The sequence below is a fragment of the Orbicella faveolata genome, unplaced genomic scaffold (genome assembly GCF_042242905.1).
Source record: "Orbicella faveolata isolate gen_17 unplaced genomic scaffold, um_ofav_v1 contig_13, whole genome shotgun sequence".
Classification (NCBI taxonomy): Eukaryota; Metazoa; Cnidaria; class Anthozoa; order Scleractinia; family Merulinidae; genus Orbicella; species Orbicella faveolata.
In genome coordinates this window covers 24,907,085-24,931,139 of record NW_028301540.1, presented here as the reverse complement: position 1 = coordinate 24,931,139, position 24,055 = coordinate 24,907,085, and the positions used below count along the sequence as shown (strand labels likewise).

General features: G+C 39.8%; 1 protein-coding gene across 3 annotated transcripts in view; it reads left to right on the top strand.

The window, feature by feature from the left end:
* Positions 1–24,055, top strand: part of LOC110057875 (natural resistance-associated macrophage protein 2-like) — a 35,466-nt gene extending 11,411 nt beyond the window's left edge. For all 3 annotated transcript variants that reach the window (XM_089285131.1, XM_089285130.1, XM_089285129.1), the window contains 16 exons: positions 1,298–1,365; positions 4,869–4,958; positions 6,301–6,366; positions 7,204–7,273; positions 8,337–8,395; positions 8,892–8,921; positions 10,375–10,446; positions 11,932–11,973; positions 12,474–12,563; positions 13,255–13,284; positions 18,295–18,444; positions 18,993–19,066; positions 19,293–19,368; positions 20,187–20,267; positions 21,274–21,315; positions 22,375–24,055. In XM_089285131.1, the coding sequence (XP_089141257.1) occupies positions 1,298–1,365; positions 4,869–4,958; positions 6,301–6,366; positions 7,204–7,273; positions 8,337–8,395; positions 8,892–8,921; positions 10,375–10,446; positions 11,932–11,973; positions 12,474–12,563; positions 13,255–13,284; positions 18,295–18,444; positions 18,993–19,066; positions 19,293–19,368; positions 20,187–20,267; positions 21,274–21,315; positions 22,375–22,464 (1,130 nt within the window). In that variant the 3' untranslated portion in view covers positions 22,465–24,055. The remainder of the gene's footprint in view (positions 1–1,297; positions 1,366–4,868; positions 4,959–6,300; positions 6,367–7,203; positions 7,274–8,336; positions 8,396–8,891; positions 8,922–10,374; positions 10,447–11,931; positions 11,974–12,473; positions 12,564–13,254; positions 13,285–18,294; positions 18,445–18,992; positions 19,067–19,292; positions 19,369–20,186; positions 20,268–21,273; positions 21,316–22,374) is intronic.

The following is a 24,055-nucleotide window of genomic DNA, read 5'->3' as shown; positions in this document are numbered from 1 at the left end:
CCCGCTTTGTTTACACTGATACGTATGCGGCGATATGGCAAACCCCGCTGCGGATCACAATTTTCAAAGATACATTTTGTCTACCACAAGAACTCTCACTTATTAGTATCATAAAAAGATGCCCTCTGTGTGCAAAGAAGCACTCGACTCAAAGCTTGTGGACCGTTAATAACTTCGTGATTGTGTGGATGGCTGATGCGCTTGCGGCTTGTAATGCAGTAAAGTTGCCGAGGATATATTCGAACCTTGTTAATAGACCTTAGATCAACGTGAGGATCCAAATTTCAGAACCAGGCTGAAAACAGACGACGAAATATCGTGTTTAGGCTTCAGGACGTGATATAAAAGTTGCCACACTCGTCTTCGAAATATCCAATCGAGTACTCAAGATGTTCGAAAAGTATACTGAGCTGTTCTAATCTGTAGCATTTATTTTGGTGAATCTACACTCTTTGGCGCCCTCCAACGTTCATGATATGTATTTCCTGTCAAAGCTGGACAGAAATTACAAGGTAGAAAACTAGCAGGTATCGACAATATGAAGAATAAACTTGCATAAATCAAGTGAAAACAAGAGAGAATCTATAGCGCTTCTCGCGTGAATACAACCAGTGACGTCACAAGGTCCTTAAACTCGGTTCCAGAGCCCGGACACAGTTTTGCTCCAAAAAGTTGATTTTAGTAGCTAAAAAAAAAAACTTTCCGTTAGGATTTGACAGAAATACAGTTCACCGTTATTTTAAGCACGTTTGAAACTATAAACTGGGCTAATAAAAGAGAGTACGAAAATTTCGTTTCAGTGGCACTTTAAAATGGTGCAAGGTGTGGTCATTTGAGTTACCTTTCCCATTTGCAAAACTATAGAGTCTTATAAATAGCAGAACTAAAGAATCCTAAAATACTCTAAAACTACAGTGTAGACATCCAGACATCTGCCTGCAACTACAAATCACCATCCCCTCCCTCCCTTCCCGGTTAGAATTTGATTGAAGTTGTTTTAGCATGCCTTGTTGTGGAGTTGTCATTCACCGATTGAATAATTTACAACACTTCCCCCTCCACCATCCTGTGACTTCTTTAAAAAATTCTGGCTCTGCACATTGTTACATGCATGTACCTGTGCCTCAAACAATTCTTGATAAGCAGTGAAATGTCTGTCAATCATTTGTCTAAAAGATTTGTCTAAAAACATTCATTTGGCAAATGTTTGCTTCAATAATACAATTGGCTTGCGCCAAACAGGGCCTATTGTGTTTGTATGTTATGCTTGTTGACTTGTCATTATTTTTTATGTCAGGTCTTAGAAAGCTGGAAGCATTCTTTGCATTTTTGATAACAGTGATGGCAGTGTCATTTGGGTATGAGGTATGATACACAGGTTTTCCTCTGTCTTGAGCTTGCTATTTGATTATTGCACGTGAACAGTTAGTGTCTGTTCTTTTTACTTGGCCACTTAGATCTCATCTGCTTGACCATGGCCATTGCAATATTTGTGGGCAATTTCCCAAGCAGATCGCAAATTTAGCAATTTCATTGCATTTGTTAAATAAACTTAAGAACAATCTGGGACAAAGTGGGTCAGCTCACTATTATGTAGTGTCATGTAGATCTTATGGGAAAGCTTCACACCTTCATAATAAATGGAGAAACATGCCTTGTACATGCATGTTTAATTGTGATGATGTCTTGGTCATTTTGAGATACACGAAGAAGCTAGTCATAAAAGGGGATAAGTGACGATTTTGGTTGCTTTTCTTTTTTTTTGCTCCAAATTAGCTGAATTTATGCATGTGGTCTTCAATGTAATAGAAAAACGTGGTTCTGTATTTTTGTCGCTGGTTTTTGCTTTGTTTTCGAGTTAAAACATAGGCAAAAAACTTGGCTTTATTAGGAGTTTATTTGTTGAACAGCAAACAGGCAGACTGTTTATAACGTATGAAGTCAAAACCAAATCCCACAGCATATAGAGTGGAAATCTGGGAACAGATTGTTTACACCAGTTATTGTGACGTGAACACAACACGTGAATCAATCGAGCGTCAAACCAAATGCCATCAAACAAAAAAGAGATGTGCCGCATTAGAGCTCTGTCAACTAACATCTTAAGCATTGTTTTAAAGAACCTTGTATGCCTGCCTGGTGGTTGAGAGGCATCATAAAGCCTCGATAAACCCGTAAGTCATCAGCACGTTTTAAAGAATCAAAATGTGTTCTGAAACTTCGAAGGCAGCTGATATACCGTAATCGTGTTATCGGCGTTCGAAGTCAGATTCAGCCAGGTAGCAAAGTCCAAGAGCAGTTCTTGCCCAAGAAAAATACCCTCTGGTGAGTTGTGGCCCATTTGCCAAGTGTTGTTAGCGTCAAAGTTTGGAAAGCGAGAACTGGTTTTAGACTTATAAAATTTGTCTTGTATCGACCGCCATGTTTTCCCGCGCACGAGGTGTAAAAACCCTTCCCAGCATGCATTGCGATTACGTTCTGCGGACGTTTCTCGAACTGGTAACTAGATTTAAACATAATAATGGCCAGCAAGTGGCGATCGATTGTAACAGATCTGTGATCCAGTTTGCGTTGATTTTATTTCAAATCGGCATGATTTGTAGTGTTTTGAGCTTCTGGGATCAGGGGACATGCAGATGTATGGAGATCCGTACGTTGCGCAGAAGGGTTAATCTGTTAATCTGTCAGCCCTATTTATAGCGCGTTTTCACGTGGAGTCATCAAATTCTTAAATCCAAAACTAAACAGCCACCAAAGTTGTTATCCTCATCAGGCATAAGAGGTACCAGCTCATTTTGGACTTGGAAGTTATGGTGATGCGTGACATAAAGCTATGATCGCGTTTGTCGAAAACTATGTTTTATCTCGTGATTTTTTAGCCATTTAAGACGTTGCCGTATTTGGAAAAGGCTTATTGAAATGTTTATTTGTTTTATTTTATTTTTATTTACACCTTTTTTGACCTGAAATCAACATTTTTGAGCTTATACGTTGCATGAAATTACCATTTTCAGGAGCCTATCATGGGCTCCTACCATTTTGCTGTTTTCTAAGTGAAACCAACATCCTTGCTGTCATGCATTAACGTCAAATCAACATTTTAACCTATTTAGACTTGAAATCAACATCATTGAGCTTATGCGCTGCGTGAAATTACCATTTTGCTGTTTTCCAAGTGAAATTAACATCCTTGCCGTCAAGCGTTAGCGTGAAATCAACATTTTAATCTATTTAGACCTGAATCAACATCATTGAGCTTATGCGCTGCGTGAAATTGACATTTCGCTGGTTTCTAAGTGAAACCAACATCCTTGCCGTCAAACGCTAACGTCAAATCAACAGTTTAACCTATTTAGACCTGAAATCAACATCATTGAGCTTATGCACTGCGTGAAATTACCATTTTGCTGGTTTCTAAGTGAAACCAACATCCTTGCCGTCACACGTTAACGTGAGATTAACATTTTAACCTATTTAGACCTGAAATCAACATCATTGAGCTTATGCGCTGCGTAAAATTGACATTTTGCTGGTTTCTAAGTCAAACCAACATCCTTGCCGTCACGCGTTAACGTGAAATCAACATTTAAACCTTTTTTGACCTAAAATCAACATTTTTGAGATTATACGTTGCATGGAATTGACATTTTGCTGGTTTCTAAGAGAAATCAATCTCCTTGCCGTCACGCGTTAACGTCAAATCAACATTTTAACCTATTTAGACCTGAAATCAACATCATTAAGCTCATGCGTTGCGTGAAATTGACATTTCGCTGGTTTCTAAGTGAAATCAACCTCCTTGCCGTCACGCGTTAATGTGAAATCATCATTTAAACCTTTTTTGACCTAAAGTCAACATTTTTGAGCTTAAACGTTGCGTGGAATTGACATTTTGCTGGTTTCTAAGAGAAATCAACCTCCTTGCCGTCACGCGTTAACGTCAAATCAACATTTTAACCTATTTAGACCTGAAATCAACATCATTAAGCTTATGCGTTGCGTGAAATTGACATTTCGCTGGTTTTTAAGTGAAATCAACCTCCTTGCCGTCACGCGTTAATGTGAAATCATCATTTAAACCTTTTTTGACCTAAAATTAACATTTTTGAGCTTATGCGTTGCAGGAAATTGACATTTTGCGGCTTTCTAAGTGAAATCAAAGTCCTTGTGGTCGCGGCGGGCCGATCCTTTGTTATGATAAACCGAGGCGAGACTTCGACTTATAACAAAGGCTTGGCTTGGCTTGGCTATTATAACAAAGGATCGGCTCTGTTTATCATAACAAATGTCCGGCTTCGTTTATTTGCAGCCTCGGCGGGAAAAGGGCGTTAGGTATTTTAATCAAAAGTGAACTTTGTCGAAAACGCTCCAAATTTCGCATAGAGTTTTGTTTACTGGGGTATGTTTAGCAATGTCCCGTAGTTTTTCCGCTAAACTTTGCTTCGTTTTCAGGATATTGCGTATGCAAAAAACCACTCGGTTTTCCTTGCGGCATCTTTATAAAGTGAAGCAAAAACCAGCAGCAAAAGTACAGGAACACGTTTTTCTATTACACTGAAGACCACATGCAAAAATTCAGCTAATTTGGAGCAAAAAAAAAAACAAAAGCAACCAAAATCGTCACTTATCCCCTTTTATGACTAGCTTCTTCACGTGTATATGTCTAACAAGGAAATTGCAAGTCTGCACTTCACGGTGTTATGAAGTATTAGAGAATTAATAGAACTTTCAATCAATAAATGCATGTAGTTTTGGCTTTACTGTACCTACAGTATCCCAACCATAGGGAGTTTATATGGTGTGAAAGTCTGCGAATTGTAAAGACCTTTTTATGCTAAGGCTAAAGAATTTGTTTATTTTACTTGTAGTATATAAAAGTTAAACCAGATCAGGGTGAAGTCATGAAGGGCCTGTTTGTACCATGGTGTGAAAACTGTGACAGTGACAGTATTTTACAGGTAGGAACATGTTCAATGAAGTTGCGAATTTGTTGCAAGTTATGGATGTATGTAGTTAATATTGGTATAAATCTACTAGCGTTCTATCACAAATGCTGTTCTCCGATTGGCTATGCTAGTCACTATCTATTCTGTGGTAGATAGTGAGTGGCATAGCAGTGTGCCCTTGTTAACAAAATGAGAGCTGCTTCTTGGTGTTTTTGAAGTGTCTGTGAAGAGGATTTAGATAAAGTTGTGAATGACTAGTAGATTTATACTAAAACAATTAGATTATTTGCTCTCGTTTTCTATGCGTGAAAGTTGGCTCAGGCTGCATCCTCCTCAACTATTTAAGAAATAGAAAACATGTACCATGTTTCTATCGAGCTATAGAAACACGAGTGAAAGTTTGGGAGTATGAGCTGCAGGCGAGTGTTTCCACAGCTTTTTCGAGTTCTCCCAAACTTTCACGAGTCTTTCTATAATTCGATAGAAACACAGAGAACATCTTTTTTATTCCTTTTAGAAAACACTGCAACAAAAAAAAAAAAAAAAAAAAAACAGAAAATGACTTGTTAACATTGATATTATCAAAATGTAAATTCTCTTTGCTCGCGCCATCATTACATCAACAGCTCGTGCTAGTTCTGTGTTTCTATCGAGTCATAGAAACATGATTTTCAACCAACCAGTGCATGTATATTCTTAGGACTGTTTTCTAATACGTGATAGAAATCTCAAGCTCATGATCTAATTGTGTAATAGAAAATCGAAAACTAAAAGAGCCAGCTAACAACAAAACCATTAATCTACTAGACACTATAAGATTATCACATTAATGTTAAAATTTAAAGTTTTGGTCATGTTTAGCCTGCAGTGCAGGTGTATTTTAGGTGCGTGAGTTCACATTTTGATATTAGGCTGCCATCTTCATCTTAGATTTGGTAACTGTGGAGGGTTGGGGGGAGGGAAAATTGCCAAAGAAGTAGGCATGAGGTGAAAGAAATGGGTGAAGGGGGGGGGGGGGGGGAGAAAATTTCCAGTGCCCCACCCCCACACCCCTCTGTCCCAACTCTCAGCATCAAGCATCCAATAATTACAATCTAAGATGGTGGCATTGAAAACCTGGTTTATTGAGTACTCAGTTCCAAAAATAACACGTACACTGCAGACTACTTGCTGTACATGTAGGTCATGTTGAGATATTTTTTTATTTCGGGAGACTGAAGATTTTGCAACATATTTAATGATGATGACATTGGTCATTCATATTTAGGATGAGTGAAAACTAACAAAGCATAGCCAGTGTCAAGTCCTGTCTCTGTTATAGTTTGTTTTTCATTTGTGTTGAATTGTTTTGCAGGCTGTGGGGATAGTCGGAGCAGTTATCATGCCGCATAACATGTATCTTCACTCAGCTTTAGTAAAGGTAGGTACAACATGATGTGTACATGTAATATTTTTTTATGCATCCAACGCACTGTACTGGGCAGGTGAAAGAAAGTGGCGTAAGATTCTACTAAGATGAGTTCAGAATACAAACATACATGTAGGTACAAAAAGATAACAAGAATCAGAGAGCAGCGTCATGTGGCACATGTATTAATTTAAATTTTTATGTTCATGACTCTCTTTGATTGTCTTGATCACTGCTTCCACTTCTATCTCCCTCACTGAACTCTTGGAGACTATACACAGTATAGTAAAGCATTCTTGTACTAGAGAATGCCTACTTGGTTATTTGTTGTTAGCTTAACTCTGGGGCTAAAAAGATTGTCTTCTGATTGATGATGTATATATGTTGTTAGTTCAATTTAACCCTAACCCTTAGAACAATTTGGTAGTTTTTGATAATATATGATGATACATATCAAACAAAAGATAGTACAAAATTAACAATGTACTAAGGGTAATATCAAACCACAACATATATGAAGAAGAATTCTGGGTAACAGCAACCTTCTTTTAGCCAGCTGATGAACATAAGGCTGTGCAGATAGTCTGATGTAAGAAAAAAAAAATTCAAAAAAAAAAAAAAAAAAATTTATTAATCAGAGCACCACAATGATAGGGTGCATTTTAACTGGCTACTTCGTGGCCTGTTTAACAAGGAGCCATTATCAGTGTGTAATGTACACAGTATACATTGTAGCGTAGCCTTTGATGCTCAACAAAATATGTAACTAAAGTTTGCCTGGTTAATAATCTACTCACTTGATGACCATAAGGTAACATTGCCTTATTCTTAATTTCTTTGTTGTTACAGTCCAGAGATGTTAAAAGGTCAGACGAGAAAGCAGTGAAAGAAGCTAACATGTACTTTTTTATAGAATCAGGTAATGGTTATACAAAGATTGAAATTGCAGATAGTAAATAGTTTGAACCCAGGAGTATCAGTTTTTCATGTTGCGTGATTGTCTGGGTGAGGGTAGTTCTGCAAAGAACTGTTGTTAGTGACAGTTGGCAATAACACTTTCTTTTCAGAACTACCCTAACACAGACAATCACACAAGATGAAGAACCGTAGATACTTGTGTGCAAAGACATGCTTTTATACCTTTAAAAGTAGTAGGGGAATCTGTGTTAATACATTATTTTCCTCTGTTGGCATAATTATTAAGTGAATCAGTAGCTTTCTGGTTGAGCTACAAAAATATCAACTCTTAGTACTGGAAGGGCCTAGCATGATCAACTGTCCCAAGGAAGTTGAGTCTGATGTAAATTACGCACAAAAGTCTTGTACTTTTTGTGTGGATTTGAAGTCTCAAAGTTTTACCAAGTCGGTCACACAACTAGTTTAGCTTTTTAGTTATTTTGGGTGTCTCACTGCTGTATGTACTGTACTGTTTATTTATTTATTTATAATTATAATCTTGTAAATTGTTTTAGTTGTTTACAGTAGTAGAAATAAACTGTTGTTGAATGTACATATAATTGGCTCATTACAGCTTTTAAATTGTCGCTCAGGAATTTTGCAGTTTTTGAAAGTCAATTTTTTATTCAATTCATTACACCCAGTGAGCCAAACATTTCAACATTTCACAAGCTCTTTAACTGTTTGGAATTCATCAATATATAACTAACTTGATGCCTTCTCTACGCAAAGTTGTATGCTAATGGGGCAAAATGTAAACAATGACGTCAGCAAAGATCATGTGGTTGAAGTCATGTGTAAGAAATAAGCAGTGGGTGTTGTAGCAATGATGTGAGATTTTAGACACTCTGATGCAGCCTTTTCCCAGGCTCTCTCTTCTTCCCCGTCCCCTCTCTCTCACTACAAGGGGTGGGGAAGAAGGCAAACCCTGACAACAAGGTTGAGTCTGATATCCACTGTGTAATTTATGTTTTTATTACACGGAGGTCAATGTCATTGCAATCCCTTTTGTGTTTTTGTTTCAGCTATTGCATTATTTGTTTCTCTGGTCATCAACATTTTTGTGGTCGCAGTATTTGCACAGGTAGTAGAAGATTTTTATCGTTAAAGAGATTCCAATATTTAAGGTTATGGCTGTTGCCTGACATTTTAATTGATTTATGGCTCAATCGTCTTTGAAAGTGGGGCTAGCATGTCACAAATGCAAATTATTCTTTCAATTGATGAATTGATGTATCAAAAAAGTTTTCAGAAAATGATAAGCTTAGATAAGGTAATTTGAGGTGGAAGTTACTACAATTTTAGTGCCAGCAGAGGTTTGAATGTTTACCTGGAAATTGTCATGGAAATGCACTAGCATCCATCGGTGGGGGAGGGGGGGGGGAAGGGGGGGAGGGGGGTGTAACAATTACTCTTATCCCCAGGCTGGTTACTCATAGCTGCTATTAAAGCTACATGCACAGAAACCGGATTTCAGTCCAAAGAGCTATGAGCCTGTTGGGTTTAAAAGTTGCTGCCATATTCTTGTAGGCACTTCCTGTATGATTGTTAAGTTATCTCTTTCAACTTTGTTACCTCAGGCATTTTATGGGAAGACATACATGGATGTGGTAAGTTAAGTCATAGTTAGAATTTACTACAGCTCAGTTAAAAATGTTTGTGTGCATTCTAATTGCAAAATTCATAACTATTTAATACACAATGCATCTTTCGGTATACATACAAGTGGATACTGTACAATAATCAGTCAGGAGTTAATGACAATTTCCAACATAACACCAGTTACTTGCAAAAATGTTCAAAGCTCATTTTCTGAACATTTATGGATTTTGCAGAAGACTTAAACGACTTCTAGTGGACTTATAGATTTTGAGTAGGCCTGTGATAGATTGGTATCCCATCCGGGGGGGGGGAGTGGGGGAGGGGGGGTTAGAAATACTCCTAGTTGATTCACACTGCGGAAGCTAGAGTTCAGTGCCAGCATGAGCAGTCCCTGCGGACCAGTTGCGTAGGTGATTTTTTTGAACCAAACGTACGCCACTAAATAGTCTTTTTTTTCCTATTGTAAACTCTCTATGACAGCCTCCTTCCTTGCAATAGTTCATTGCAAAAGCGTGAGAGGACTGGGACGAGTTTCTTATATTGATTAGAAATCTAAACATTTCAACTGAAATAAAAAGTTTACTGAATGAAAAGCTACCCAGTCAAGTTTGAGAGTTTTTAGAGGAAAATTGTCCAAATGGGAGCCTTGCAAAAGTTGCAAAATTCCATACAAACCCTTAAAAGATTTTGTTGCCTGTCTACCCAATCCATACAAACTCTCTATTTTAGGTGATATTTGAAGAGCTATCATTTTGCCATTTTCCTCCTCTAAATACTTCTATTCTTGCTTAAGACTCTCAAATTTAGTTGATCTTTCATTTGAATATCTTTAGCTTTTCAAACAAACGGAAAACAACCATACTCTTTCCCAGTCCTCTCACGTTTTTTGCAATGGGCTATGGCCATTTCATTCTGCTGCAGTGAGGCTGTTGTTGAGAGTTTCAACATTACTGTAGTAAGTTTATTTTTTTCTTCTGAAGAGATAATCGAGCGATAAGTTTTTTGTTTCCTTGTCTCGAAACCGAACCCTTTGGCTCAGAACTCAAAGTTCTTGACTTGAAGCTCAACTCAAAGCTCTTGACTTGAGATTCGAAATTTGAAGTTCTCGATTCTCGTGACTATAGGCTTGAGACTCGAAGTTTTCGCGTTTCCAGGGTTGTGGATCGAGTGGAGTTGTTCGAGTTTCAAATGACTTTCAACTTAGATTTGGCCTACTGAAATTTACAGCCAAACTCCCTTACTGTTACAGTTTTAAAGCGGCCGTTTATTTAAGAATGATAATTTTCGTGAATTTGGACAATTGTTGTACATTTAGCTTTCACTTTTTCAAATATGTCACTTTCTTTTTCCTTGAAAGTAATGTGTAATAAGGTACTTTAAGATGTAAACAATTTATCTTGTTGTATGGGTGATATTTTAATGTTCACAATAAGTTGATTTTAAAATTCCTTTTGTTTTCAGTATCCTTCCTGCAACTCAAACAACATCAAGCAAGCTTCAATATTCAATGTAAACACGAGTTCATCAGATCATGTAAGGTTCAAATTACCATAAGTAATCGTATGAATGTGAGTACAATCGGGGATTTGCACTTCGAGTGATATTTGAAAATTCTCTCAAATTTGAAGTAATATATCAAACACGAAAGACCGTGTTTGACCACGTTTCCAAACACCGAGAAGAGAGTTGAAAATACGACGCGCAGCGGAGTATTTGTGACGAACTTCGAGGTGTTTGGAAATATCGTCAATCGTTGTCTTGAGTGTTTGATATATCTTCTCAATCGAGACTAAAACTAAGGAGAAACCGGAGAAATATAATCGTAAAAAGCTATGCTAATTAGATCAGATATGATCGTATCCAGACACTGTTACAGTCATGATTTCCTTTGTTAAAACTATCAAATATCACGATTAGTGTAAATTGTTAATTGCCCGAGCTTTCATATGATTAGTCATTTATTATACGATTGAGAAAATTACGAAAGCGCGCTCGTTAATTTGTAAAGTAATCTGGCTTTTGTACACCATCTGTACACTATGCACGGATTGTGTTTTGAATTCATGTGTGACTCTTAATTGAAAGGATAATTGTGATTTAGAAGTCACATGTACATGTTCCATTCTAAAGCCACATGTTTAATTTGTTCCCTAAGTAAATAGTATTTCTTACAAATTTTCTTCGATGTGTCTCCTGTAAACTTTTGCAGTCAAACATCTCCTTATGGACACCTCAATCATGTGAATTCCTCTACATAAGGGACATTTCACTAAGCCCCAGCGAAACCAGAATTCACATAATCTCTTTGTATACCTCCTGTATGTGCGGCCCCAAAGGGTATGGTTTTTTTGCTGTTTTGTCGTAAAAAGGGTATCGATTTTAGCTGATTTTGGCCATTTTGGTCATAAAAAGGTATGGTTTTTTGCACTCTTGCCTTGATATGGGTATGTATTTAAGAAGAGGCCACTTTTTCATCATTATCGGAAAGAAAATCAACAAAAGCCCTTCACAGATTATGTTTACGGTAATTTAACATTGGTCTGAACTAGGGAACTAATTATAACGCAGGTCTGAAACTGGGTTTTGATTTAAGGGTCAGGTCATAAATAGGCTTTCGAATTTTTGGTCAGGTCATGAATAGGGTAGGGAATATCGCAGATTTTGGTCATAAATGGGGTAAGGGTTTTGGGAAGCGGGCATCACACATCCACCCAATTTTTCTGGCAGTACCCACCCCCCCCCCCCCCCCCTCCGGGGTTCGACTGTATAAGGTTGCTTTTTAAAAAACACAATTAAAGTTCCCAAGTCACATGCAGCGAGTCCGATGTTGTGTCACAGTAAATTGTGTGACACTTTAGTCGCGCATGTCCCTTATGAAACCCCTTTCTTGAGCCTTCAGTTCTTACTGACTCTCTATTGATCCATCTCTTTTATTTTCTGTTAAAAATAGTTTCAAGAGTCTTACCTTGGGCCAGGAAATATTAATTTCTCTTTCTTTGTGTGTACACGCAACTATAGCTTCAATGGAATTCCACCATCAAAGGAGATCTTTATAAAGGGGTAAGGAATTGATTTGTTTTTTATTTAAGTAAAGCTATCGCAGGAAGAGTGGTGTTCGGTGACTTGGGAATTAGGATACAATGTGCAATGTGCGGTGTAGTCACGAGGGATTGTTTCCTGCACGTTATAGCATGTTTCTGGCGGGTTGCGTGTGGAAAGGTTACTTCCTTCAAGGAAGTGTACCATTCCCTTGAGAAAAAATGTCTCGTGCGACCAGAGCTGTTGCAGATTATTTCATCATAACACTAAGTCGAGTCAACCCGAATTGCACGCTCGAAGTTAAGGGCGTCTTTCCGTCCTGTGTTCGTGAGATTTTTTGCTAAACAGCACCCGTAATAAATCTGTCATTGACGAGATTGCTTGGTCCTATTCTTGGGACAACATCAGCCCTAAGTTGTGTGAATCTGAGCAGAGTGACCAAGGGCTGATATTTTCCCAGTACGGCCCTCGCACTTGGTTTATAAGACGTGTTTAAATAACACGTGTTGTTTGTGTTTCAGGGTGTGTTTCTTGGGTGCATGTTCGGGCCTGCAGCTTTGTATATTTGGGGTATAGGAATCTTAGCAGCTGGTCAGAGCTCAACAATGACGGTATGTTTTTTTTTTTCTTTTCCAAGACATTAGAAAGTATTTGAAGATTTTGTCTACACTAATGCGTTTTCGATTCTTCGTCCACGCCAAAACGCTACAAACGCTGATGCGCTTTGAGGAAACACTTAAAACTGACGTGAAAAAGGTTGTTGTTACTTTGTTTTGGTAGGATAGTAATAAACCGTGTAATAAAGCACATCGATGTTTTGAGTGTTTAATTGCCTGTCTCGATGATGCTTTCTCAGAAATTTTTGAACTGGAAGCAAGCCCAGTAGAAGGTCAATCACTGCAGCAAATAGATAAGAAAAAAAGAAAAAGGAAAAGCGAAAAAAAAAAAACAAAAAAGCCGAAAAGCCTAGAGACGTTATAATTTCTGCGCATGCCCGAGCAAACATGTGGTAAAACGCGATGCTACTGGAAAGACAGGCATGCTGTCATGTTGCAAATGTTTTTTTTTTTTTTTTTTTTTGAGTAGATTGGTGCTAATTTGGCTTATATCCTGGCTGAAAATCTTGAAAATGTCCAAAAAATGCGTTTTTAGCAAAAAGCTCCGGGAGTCAAATGGGTTAAGCAGCACTTGCTAAGTGTTCAGTTTATTGATTATGCGTTCTTTCAGTCCCTTGTATCTGAATACGAAATTGTTGCCCAGAAATGTGAACATAACGATTTTGTTTTGGTTTGACTTTCTTAGGGAACTTACTCTGGTCAATTTGCCATGGAGGTATGAATCTCATTTTTTTTTTTTTAATTGATAGTTATTTAGTTCTTACATGCTTTGTGCTGTGTTGAAAGAAAAAAAGCGTACCAAGAAAACCACTTGTGTGCACGTCAGCGCGTCTCTGATTGGTTATTGTTACTTTTGTATTTGATTGGCTCTGCCATTCTGAGTTGAAAAATGGCCCAGTCTCTGTAGTGTATGTCCATATATGGTATTTCCTTATTTGGAAGTGACCATGTGCTTGAATAGAAGAGACCATCTAAAATGGCGGATTAAAACGTTGTGTTGTCAAATCCAGTCTCTGTTTGTTCCGCAAACACCACATTTTGGCGACGAGGATGGCGGTCACATTAAGTGGATTACCGTGCATATCTCCCTTCGACTGCATTGGGGAACCAGCCACACTGGCTCAACGCTGGGACAAGTGGAAAGCTGAGTTCGAACTATTTGTGGCAGCTTCAGGGGTTGAAGACAAAGTGCAAAAGCGAGCTCTACTTCTACATCTCGCAGGACCTGGAGTCCGTGAAATTTTCAAAACGTATTCAGCTGAAGTGCGAGGAGACAACAAAGAGTTCGATAAAGCGATGGAGTGTCTCTCGGACCATTTCAAAGTGAAGAAGAACGTACCTCTAGCGAGACAAAAACTGCTTGCCAGCCAGCCGAATCCGGGCGAAAAGATCAACAACTTCGTTACGCGTTTGAAAAGTTTAGCGGAACACTGTGACTATGGTGAAGAAGAAGATAACCAGGTGAGAGATATTGTGATTTCGCATATCACGAATAAGGAACTGAAGGGCAAATTCTACCGCGAAGAAAACCTTAGTCTGACCAAACTTCTGGAAATCGTGAGCACCTATCACCATAAGGATGCCTTGGTTCTCGTAAACGAAGAAACTGTGAATCGTACCTGGGAAGACCGAAGTAAGGGCGATAAAGGAGCGAAGAGCAAGCAGCCATGGCAAGGCAAATGTTGGAGATGCGATAAGACAGGTCACATGGCGAAAGATTGTAAAGTTTCTCGTAACCATACTTGCAGCAAATGTGGAAAACGTGGGCACATGGAGGTCTGTTGTCACACGAAACAGGATAAACATGGCAAAGGAAGAGGCAAATCTGGAAGAAAACGAGAAGGCGTACGAACCATAGGCGACCAGCCTGACCAAGATGACGTGGAAGGAAGCGAAGTCAATAAAGATGATGGATTCTATGTCTTTAGCACCTCAGATGGTGAGTCAAACACTTTACCTCTTATGATTGAAAGTGAACCTGTCAATGTCATCATAGACTCAGGTGCTACCTGCAACTTAATGTCTGAGCAAGTGTTTGATAAAGTGTCCAATGGAAAGCTAGAGTTGTTAGAGACTGACAGGAAAGTTTATGCTTATGCATCTCAGCAGCCGTTAAAGCTTAGAGGAAAATGCATGTTGAACATTAGTGTACCTAATACACAAACGTCGTTGAAAGCTGAGTTCTTCGTAATGCCAGGCTCCGCAGACACATTGCTGGGCAGGAGCTCTTCTGAAGAATTAGGTGTCTTGAAAGTGGGTGTTTCTGTGAACGCTTGTCAACTCAAAGATGTTACTGATAAGAAGGCTGCCCTTAAGGCAAAGTACCCTCAAGTGTTTACTGGTCTTGGAAAATTGAGAAATTTCCAATTAAAACTGCATGTAGATGAAAGTGTCACCCCAGTTGCTCAAGCTATGCGAAGAATTCCGTTCAGCAGGAAACAAAAGGTTGTTGACAAACTAGAGGAACTTGAGAAGCTTGATGTGATAGAGAGAGTGAACGGTCCAACAAGTTGGATTAACCCCCTTGTTAGTGTCGAAAAGCCAAATGGTGATGTTCGCATATGTTTAGATATGAGACAAGCCAATCGAGCGATATTAAGAGAAAAACACCCTGTGCCTACCATTGAAGAGACACTGCAAGAAATTTCAGGGGCAAAAGTGTTCTCCAAGTTAGATTTGAACATGGCATTTCACCAAGTAGAACTTGCTCCAGAGTCAAGAGACATTACCACTTTTGCAGGACCTAATGGTCTTTACCGCTACAAACGTCTGATATTTGGTGTCAATATGGCCACTGAGAAGTTCCAACACATCATCTGGCAGATACTCAAAGATTGCCCTGGCGCTCACAATATTCATGATGATATCCGTGTAGTTGGCGCTTCTGAAGAAGAACATGACGAAAGGTTGAATCAAGTCATGAAGAAATTAGAAGAGAGTGGCTTAACACTGAATTATGAAAAGTGCCAGATCGGCGTGAATAGCATGGAGTACCTTGGTAACGTGTTTACTGACGAGGGATTACAAGTATCTGGTGACAAAGTTGAAGCCATTGTGCAAGCACCAAGACCAAAGGACCAGTCAGAGCTGCGAAGCTTCCTTGGTTTGGCACAATATTGTTCAAGGTTCATTCCAAGCTTCGCGATCATTGCCAGCCCACTGTGGGATCTAACCAAATCACATGCCAAATGGAAATGGGGCACTGCTGAAGAGAAGGCTTTCCAAGCAGTCAAAATGCAGCTGACGCAGGCACCAGTCATGGCATTCTTCAAACAAGGAGCGGAGACCCGTGTCACCACAGACGCCTCACCAGTAGGTATCGGAGCTGTCTTGGAACAAAAGCAAGCTGATGGCCTGTACAGACCTGTACACTATGCTAGCCGAAAACTAACTCCACCCGAGAGCAGATATTCTCAGTTTGAGAGGGAGGCACTGGCGGTGAAGTGGGGCTGTGAGAAGTTCTTCCTGTACATCCATGGAAATGAGTTCGAAATTTGCACTGACCATAAGCCGCTGGTCACTGTGTTTGGTCCACATTCAAAACCACCTTCAGCCAGAATTGAAAGATGGTTGTTATACATGCAGCAGTTCAAGTTTAGCATCAGACACATCCCTGGCAGAGAAAACGCCGCTGACGCATTGAGCAGATTGCCAGTAGATAGTACTCCCGATGCAGCCATCAAGCAGACAGAAGAATATGCACGCAGCATAGTTGCTGATGCCATACCTGCAGCATTATCACCCCGCCAAGTTGAGAGAGAATCAGAGCGAGACCCTACCCTGCAACTGGTTCGCCATGCCATAACTTCTGGTGATTGGTTGAAACTCCAAGGAACAACCTACAAAGCTGTTAGAAATGAACTCTGGATAATGGGACAGCTGGTTATGAGAGGAAACAAAGTTGTCATTCCAGAAAAGTTGTGGAACCAGACCATTCAACTGGCTCATGAGGGTCACCAAGGGATGGTGCGAACGAAATCTCGATTAAGAGAGAAAGTATGGTGGCCAGACCTTGACAAGCAAGTTGAAAAGTTAATCCGAGCCTGCTACCCATGCCAGCTGGTTGGACCCAGACCAAAGCCAGAACCAATAAGGTCAACACCACTGCCTCAAGGCCCATGGAGTGAAATTGCTGTGGACTTACTAGAGATTCCAAAGAAGGGACACTTGCTCGTTGTAGTTGACTATTATTCTAAGTGGCCAGAAATAGCTTTTCTGACCAAGACAGATGCAGGAAATGTGATCAAATGCATGGAGAGCATGTTTCGCACTCATGGTTTGCCCGAAACCCTCAGAAGTGATAATGGTCCACCGTTTGCTTCACGAGAATTTGAAGGATTCCTCGAGTACTTATCGATTGATCACAAGAAGGGCATCCCGTATTGGCCTCAAAGTGATGGCGAAGTAGAGAGGCTCAACAAAACCCTCCTGAAGGCAATCCGAATAGCACAACTACAAGGCAAAGATTGGAAGAGAGAAGTACAAGACTTTCTTTTCCAGTATCGCAGCACTCCCCATACAGTCACTTCACTATCTCCAGCTGAGCTCCTTATGGGAAGAAAGTTAAGAGATAAGTTGCCACAGGCTAAACCTTCTCGTGATCAGGCTACTGAAGCAGAGTGGCAAATTCTTCTCAGAGAAAGGTATGCTCGCAGGAAGCTAAGAGAGAAAGAGTATACTGACTCAAAGAGACATGCCACAACAAGTGACATTGCAGAGGGCGACATGATCCTGCTACGTCAGAACCGCGAGAACAAGTTGTCACCAACATTTGAGCTCGAGCCGTATCGAGTAGTAGAGAAGAATGGAAATGCAGTTATCATTGAGAATTCTTCTGGCCAAAGTAAAATGAGGAATACTGGTCACATGAAGAAGTTTGTAAACCCAGGTGCTTCAGGAACTGAGCCCCCGGCTCTGTCAAAAACAACTGACACACCCAAAGAAGGAGCTAGTTTCGAGCAAGATTCGATGGATGGGATTCAGCCGGATTCCCAAAGACAAACTGTACCTTCTGCAGTTCCAGAAAAGCCAGATAGTCGTCCAGTCAGAAAAAGAGAGAGCCCTAAGTGGATGAAGGACTTTATTTGCCAAAAGTGACTGAACTGTAAAGACTGTTTATCGTGTATCAATTGTCAACATTTTATTCATTTGTTTTGAGACATTGAACTGAAAGAGCCAAGATTAGTTCATATGTTTTTTTTTATTAGACTTTGTGGAGCTCTTTATTAAGTTAGGGAGGGATGTAGTGTATGTCCATATATGGTATTTCCTTATTTGGAAGTGACCATGTGCTTGAATAGAAGAGACCATCTAAAATGGCGGATTAAAACGTTGTGTTGTCAAATCCAGTCTCTGTTTGTTCCGCAAACACCACAGTCTCGTCCGTGATTTTCACGCACTAGCGTTGAACCTACGTGTATTCCTTTCTGTTGTTATATTCCACCCTTTGTGAAGGGCTCAATTGTAAAATTGTTAAAGTAAAAGAAACATTGACTGAAAAAGGGGCCATTTGTCAGAATAGGTGAGTAAAATATTGGAAAAGAGATGCTTGACGGCGAAGGTGTGTCATTTTGAAGGAATGAACGAAATGAAATTACGATGAAATACACTCCGACTGGACAACACCGGCTTTGTACATTGAAAAACAAAAACAAAAAAACTGGATGTTGCTTGTGTGCAAGATTGAAGAAACTAGTGTAGTGTATCAATCTGATTTGTTGTGCAGGGCTTCTTGAAGATTTCCTGGGCAAGATGGAAGCGTGTGCTGTTTACAAGATCAATTGCCATTGCTCCTACACTTTTTGTAGCGTTTTACGAAGGCGTTCAAGATTTGACTGGAATGAATGACTTTCTTAATGTGTTGCAGAGTTTGCAGGTATATTGCCAGAGGCCTTTTGGCGTTAAGTAGATTAAAATTCAAAGTAATAATAACTCGGCCTTATAAACGTCATAAACTACTTCCTTGGCACGGGATTTTTCTGTTAGTTATGAATTGTAAAAGCATTAGATAAGTGTTTTGGCTGACCATGTTTGACGAATGTGGCGGTGCTGAAGAAAGTGTAGTGGAGTTTTTGTCATACATTCGCTGTTTATCTTGACCAATGTTCTCGCGCACATACATTTACGTTGCCAAGTAGACCTGTGAAATGCCGTTACAGGTTTCCCCCTTAAAGATCCTCCGTTTTCAGCAACAGAATCTTTTACCAGATGTGTTAAGCTTCTGATTCATAAATATTGCTGAAATTTACAACATTCCTCAAACCCCGATAAAAGTGGATACTTTAGTATTTGTCCCCTTTTCAGTTTAGCTCATTTTGCCGCGGGATAGTTCAAATTCACTAGTCACTGTTAACTGATTTGTGAACAAAATGGGATTTGTTAACCATTATCTTACGGATAATTTCCTCGTTTTTTGTTCATCAGCTCCCTTTTGCTCTGATTCCGGTGCTACAATTTACTGGAGATCAAACTATCATGAAATCCTTTAAGAACGGAAGGTAGGTCATAGCAAAGATAGCGATTTGTTTTCTTGCCACAATTTCCCGCCAGTTAGTATCACACGTTCTTGTCACGGCTTCTAGGTTTTTCCCGCCTTTTTTTAGAATGCCATGCCCTCCGCAGTCCTCAGTTGTTTCCCGCTTTTTTTCCCGCCAAAACAACCGGCGTGGAAATTAACGTGACTGTGAGCAGACTCAAATTGCTTTATTTTATTTTTTCCTTCAGGGTAATGCAAGGTGTAGCTTGGTTAATGTCCGTTCTGGTCATAGGAATTAATATGTTTTTTGTTGCTGAATATGTGGTAAGTTACGAAACTAGCTTGCATTTTCGCCCACCCCACTCCCCTCCCCTTATACATACCGAATACAGACTATAGACTTCACACTGAGTATAGACTATTTGCAGTAGTAAACAGTGTTTATTCATGCAAACGTCAGTGAAAAAAGGGCGGTATGAACGAGGAGGGGTTGGGGCTTATCTCATCCCAGTCTCCTCTCGTCTGAAAACCCTCGCCCCATCTCTCTTGCAGACTTTCCAAAGGAAAAAAGCAGACGGTAAACAGTCTACTCTTATAAGACCTTTGACATGCAACGATTGGTTCAATCTTGATATGGATGCTGACTACATTGAAACGTCACATGACATTATTTCTAGTGCCGTAAATTGGCAGCCTTTGGGGCTCGTTGTTTTCGGGGGGTCGTTACTTTCGGGGAGCAAAAAAAACGTTACATAAAGTTGTTACGACTGGGGGTCGCTACTTTCGGGATTTATTAGCGGCCACAATTTTTTGACGTTACGTTCGGAAGTTAACGGTATTTGAAGACTCCCAGCATTAGCCTCGGTTGCAAGCTAGTTCCAGTCCAATACCGAGAATACGAATATGGTCTATCATCAACACCTTCGCTGACTAACCTCAATAGGTCTTTCAGGTTTCCCCTACAATATTCCGGTACTCATTTATGCACCTAGTTAGCGAGAGGCATTGCGCCTGAGAATGGACTGTCATGTCCGAAAACACAACACGAAAAAACCCGGAGTTCAGTGCACTAACCATTAATTAGGCCGCTCTCACTGTTAGTTTTTTTTTTCCTAATTTATTTATTGTTGTTCTATTTTCAGTCTGAAATACCACCAAACGCAGGTTACTATATTCTGGTTGGGTTGTATCTTCTCTTCTACGTTACCTTTCTGTTGTTACTGGTAAGTGTGAGTTTCTTGAAGTTCTTGAAGTTTCTGACGGAAATTTACGCGAATCGATTTTAAGGCAGCAGCCTAGAATTTGTCATGAGAAAACCTTATGAGGTACACAGACGCCTCCGAGAGAGAAAAGGGAGGTGAAATCTTGTAAAGGATTCAATTACTGTGCCTTAAACTCGGCTTATAAGTCCTCCTGCTTATTAGCCACCCCCCCCCGGTTATTGGTACATCCACTTGTAAACAATGTTACTTCCGATTATAAGTCTCCCCCGGACGTACTGCCCCCCCCCCCCCCCGCTCTTGTTTACCGGATGTAAGCCCCTCCGTTCATAGACCCATTCACAACCCCTAACAAATTTTTATCAGCCCAGGGTTTATAAGCGGCAGTTTAGGGTATGTTAAATAAAGGAAGCTCGACTCCACTTTTTGAATGAAAAAAATAGAAAGGATTTTCCTTGTTTCGATCGCGTTATGGAAACACGAGTGAAAGTTTGTGAGGAAACGAAATGTTGTGGGAACACATGCCGCAAGCGATTGACCTTACTAGGCAATGAACAGTGTCTGTTTTGCGGATAATGATTTGGGTTATTAAATTTTGGTCGTAGTTTTCAATTTACAAGTACTACGATTATCCGTCGAGTAAGGCGCGATGGAACTTTGGCGACGAAGAGTTGGCCTTGAAATTACGGTGTTGCCACGGGCAACTTTCCCCGTTTCCAATGGTAACAATATCGTCGCCTGCAATTTCGCGCGCTTTGCTACCAATAACGTCAAAGGCCGACAAGTTGCCACTGTATACGAAGCCAGTTGCCTGTGACAACAACACAAGTTGAACGTTAAAACCTATTTACCAAACTTTCGTCGCGCCTTACTCAGCTGATAAACGTAGTATGTACCCAACAGTTTTCTTTCCAAACTAGTCGAAGACAACAGGCTTAATCGACGGTGGCAATCGCTGGAGCTTTAATTGTAACATCAGCGAATAACATTTGGTTATGTATTGTTCTAGGTTTACTTTGCGCTTGGGTTCACCTTTCTGGACTTTATAAAGGTATGTAGGACCCCTTCGTACAATGTTTGAAATGAAAGATTGGCCAAGTTCTTGGACTAAAATTTTCACTTATTCAACGCTGATTTCCTTCCCGAGCATATATCAACTGTTAATATGCTACTGAAACGGTTCGATTACAACACTTGCGAACTATACGCAGACTTTTTTTTTAAGGAAATTTAAAATATGTGGAGTTCATTGGAACACTTTACTGTAAGCCAGCTTTCTTAAGTTCTGTTAGGTTCTGCGGTCGTGGCCTGCGTGGAAGGCTCGTTGAATTTCGCACTTCTCGTTTTCCCCTTTCCTTCTCCTTTTCAGTCAGAGAGCAACCAGTGATATTTTTTGGAGGAAAACTAGCGTCGAATTAGTGAAATCCTCGCTCAAGAATCTGGCCAATTGAATTGTGGCTTCAAAGAGAGATTTTTCCTCGTGCCGTTTTGAGGTAGACCGTTGGCTCTGGGTACGAGCATAATTAGGTTGCCAAGCAACATGCCGCTGATGAGACCATTTTCGTTCGTACAACAGGAATCAGAAAAATTTCGGGTACTTTCGCGTGGATTTATCGAAAATGGTGAGATGGGTGCACTTTAAATGAGGAGGTTTTCAAAGACATTTTGAAAGGCAAAGTTTTAATTTCCAGTGAATCAGCGTCAACACAAGTGCATTTAATTATAAAGTGTTCGTGGAGAAAGAGTTTGAAAACATCTTTCGTGTCATTTCCTTATTTGTAAGAGTTTCAAATAGCACTCGCAGTCGAATATTGGCGGAAAATTGTAATAAGACTGATCTTTGGCCAATAGAGCTGACATGAATGACATCAGTGCTGCAAGAAATCCAAACAGCACAAGTGGACAGGTTTCACGTGAGCATGACGTAGTAACTATGCGCGTGTTGCATAGCAACGTCGTGGTGAAACTTCTGGCTAATTGTTCGTGAACGGGTTACAGTTGGTTTCATCTGAAGAAAAGTTCTTGCTTCGCTAGGGAAAGAATTCAGTTATTTTCAAAAAGCACTTGTTTATTATAGCATTTTTAGGTTAATTTTTGTTCCTTTCGGCAGTATTTACGAAGACCTGAGCCATACGAAATTCAAGAAGACACAGACAGTCATACTTACCGGGACGAAAACCCAGTCATGACTCCGGACTAATGAACTCTTCCAGTGGCGCTGTAAACTGCGGTACTGGCGCCATTTGCCTGTCTCCACAAGTACTAGTGTAACCATCTTAGTCAGCTTCAACGAATTGATTTCAGAAGTCATGCAACGCAATTTAAAGGGAACTTTCACGCGGTTAAATTTACTATTTTGTCCCGCATATTTATGAACCTATGCACAGACCTAACGTTAAGAAATTACAATGCACAATTTTAAAAGAAGTGTAGTGTTACGTCGCGTACATAATTTGAAGAGAATATTATATAATGCAGGTTTGAGAGGTTGTAGACAAATTTTGCAGCAGCCAAAACAGTTTTCTAATTGGAAAAAATGAAACTATTTTTATTGTTACGTTGTTACTCGTTTGATTTTTACGTGTTATTTTTTTTGTTTTGTTTTGTTTGTTGCTATTATGACTTCCTCTCTTGAAGGTGACTGGGAACAGTTTCCAGCACTTTCCAGCAGTTATACTTTGATGGATCAATACTACCACTTTTTATCAAGTGATGCTACAATTTTGGTTTCAGACAAACACTCACTCATTGGTAAACAAGTTTTGGTCAACCTCGTGACATCATTGGTTGCCAAAGCAACAGAGCAATTTTATCTTATAGCTCGAAAACGAGCTTGGCACCCCCTGTTTTCCTAAAAGAGGCACCGTAAGTCTTCAAAAATTTAAGGTGGTCCTGAGCTCTCACTTGGCAGATTTTCTGTCTCCAGTTAGCCAGCTGACGGATGCTGACTTAGTGGGGCCAATAAGCCACACAAAAAGTGGTAGTATTCATTCATCAAAGTAAAAGGGATGAAGAAACTGTTGCCAGCTATCTTAGGCACTCGGCTCAATCATATTCATTCTTTCTTAACGCCCGACTAATTATTTCCCAGAGACGTCAGCGTTAGGCGAAGCTACTAGGTCAATCATTGAACGAAGAGACGAACTAAATTGCAATTTGTGTCGATTCAAACGGGTGAAGGTCGACCGTTGGGTCAAACGTCGAGCTTAACTCGAATTTAGATCGACCAACACGTTCCATCCGTTTGCTTTAGACGTACAGAACGTGTTGGTCGATCTAATGCTGTGCGTCTGTTCAGTAACTGATCACAGATGACGTCAAAATATGGTATGAACAAAAAAGTGGCACACGAGCCGTTTGGTTAGTGTGTCACTGATGTTCTTACCACATTTTGATGTCTTGGTGATCTATCACTGAACAGACTCATGCCAACATGGAATCTATCTGTTTTATGTAATAAAGAAACAAACACAAATGTTAATGACGTCATCTTAACGTCTGTCCTTAAATGAAACATAGTAAGAACTAATCAAAAGACTTGATGTGTAATGTAACTTAGATTTGACTTGAACTGTTTAATTACAAGTAATAGTTTCTGTTGGCTAAGACAACGTTGGGCTTGTAAAGGATTGGTTTGTAGCGCCAAACCTAGCATTGAAATAGTTTCTTAATAGTTAGTTAAAATTGATGTAGAGCAATGTAACGAAGCAATCACCTTCCTAATGACGAAATGTTTTGATATATTAAGAGTATTTTTTAGGTAAAATAAAAGATGCATCAAGTGAAGTGAA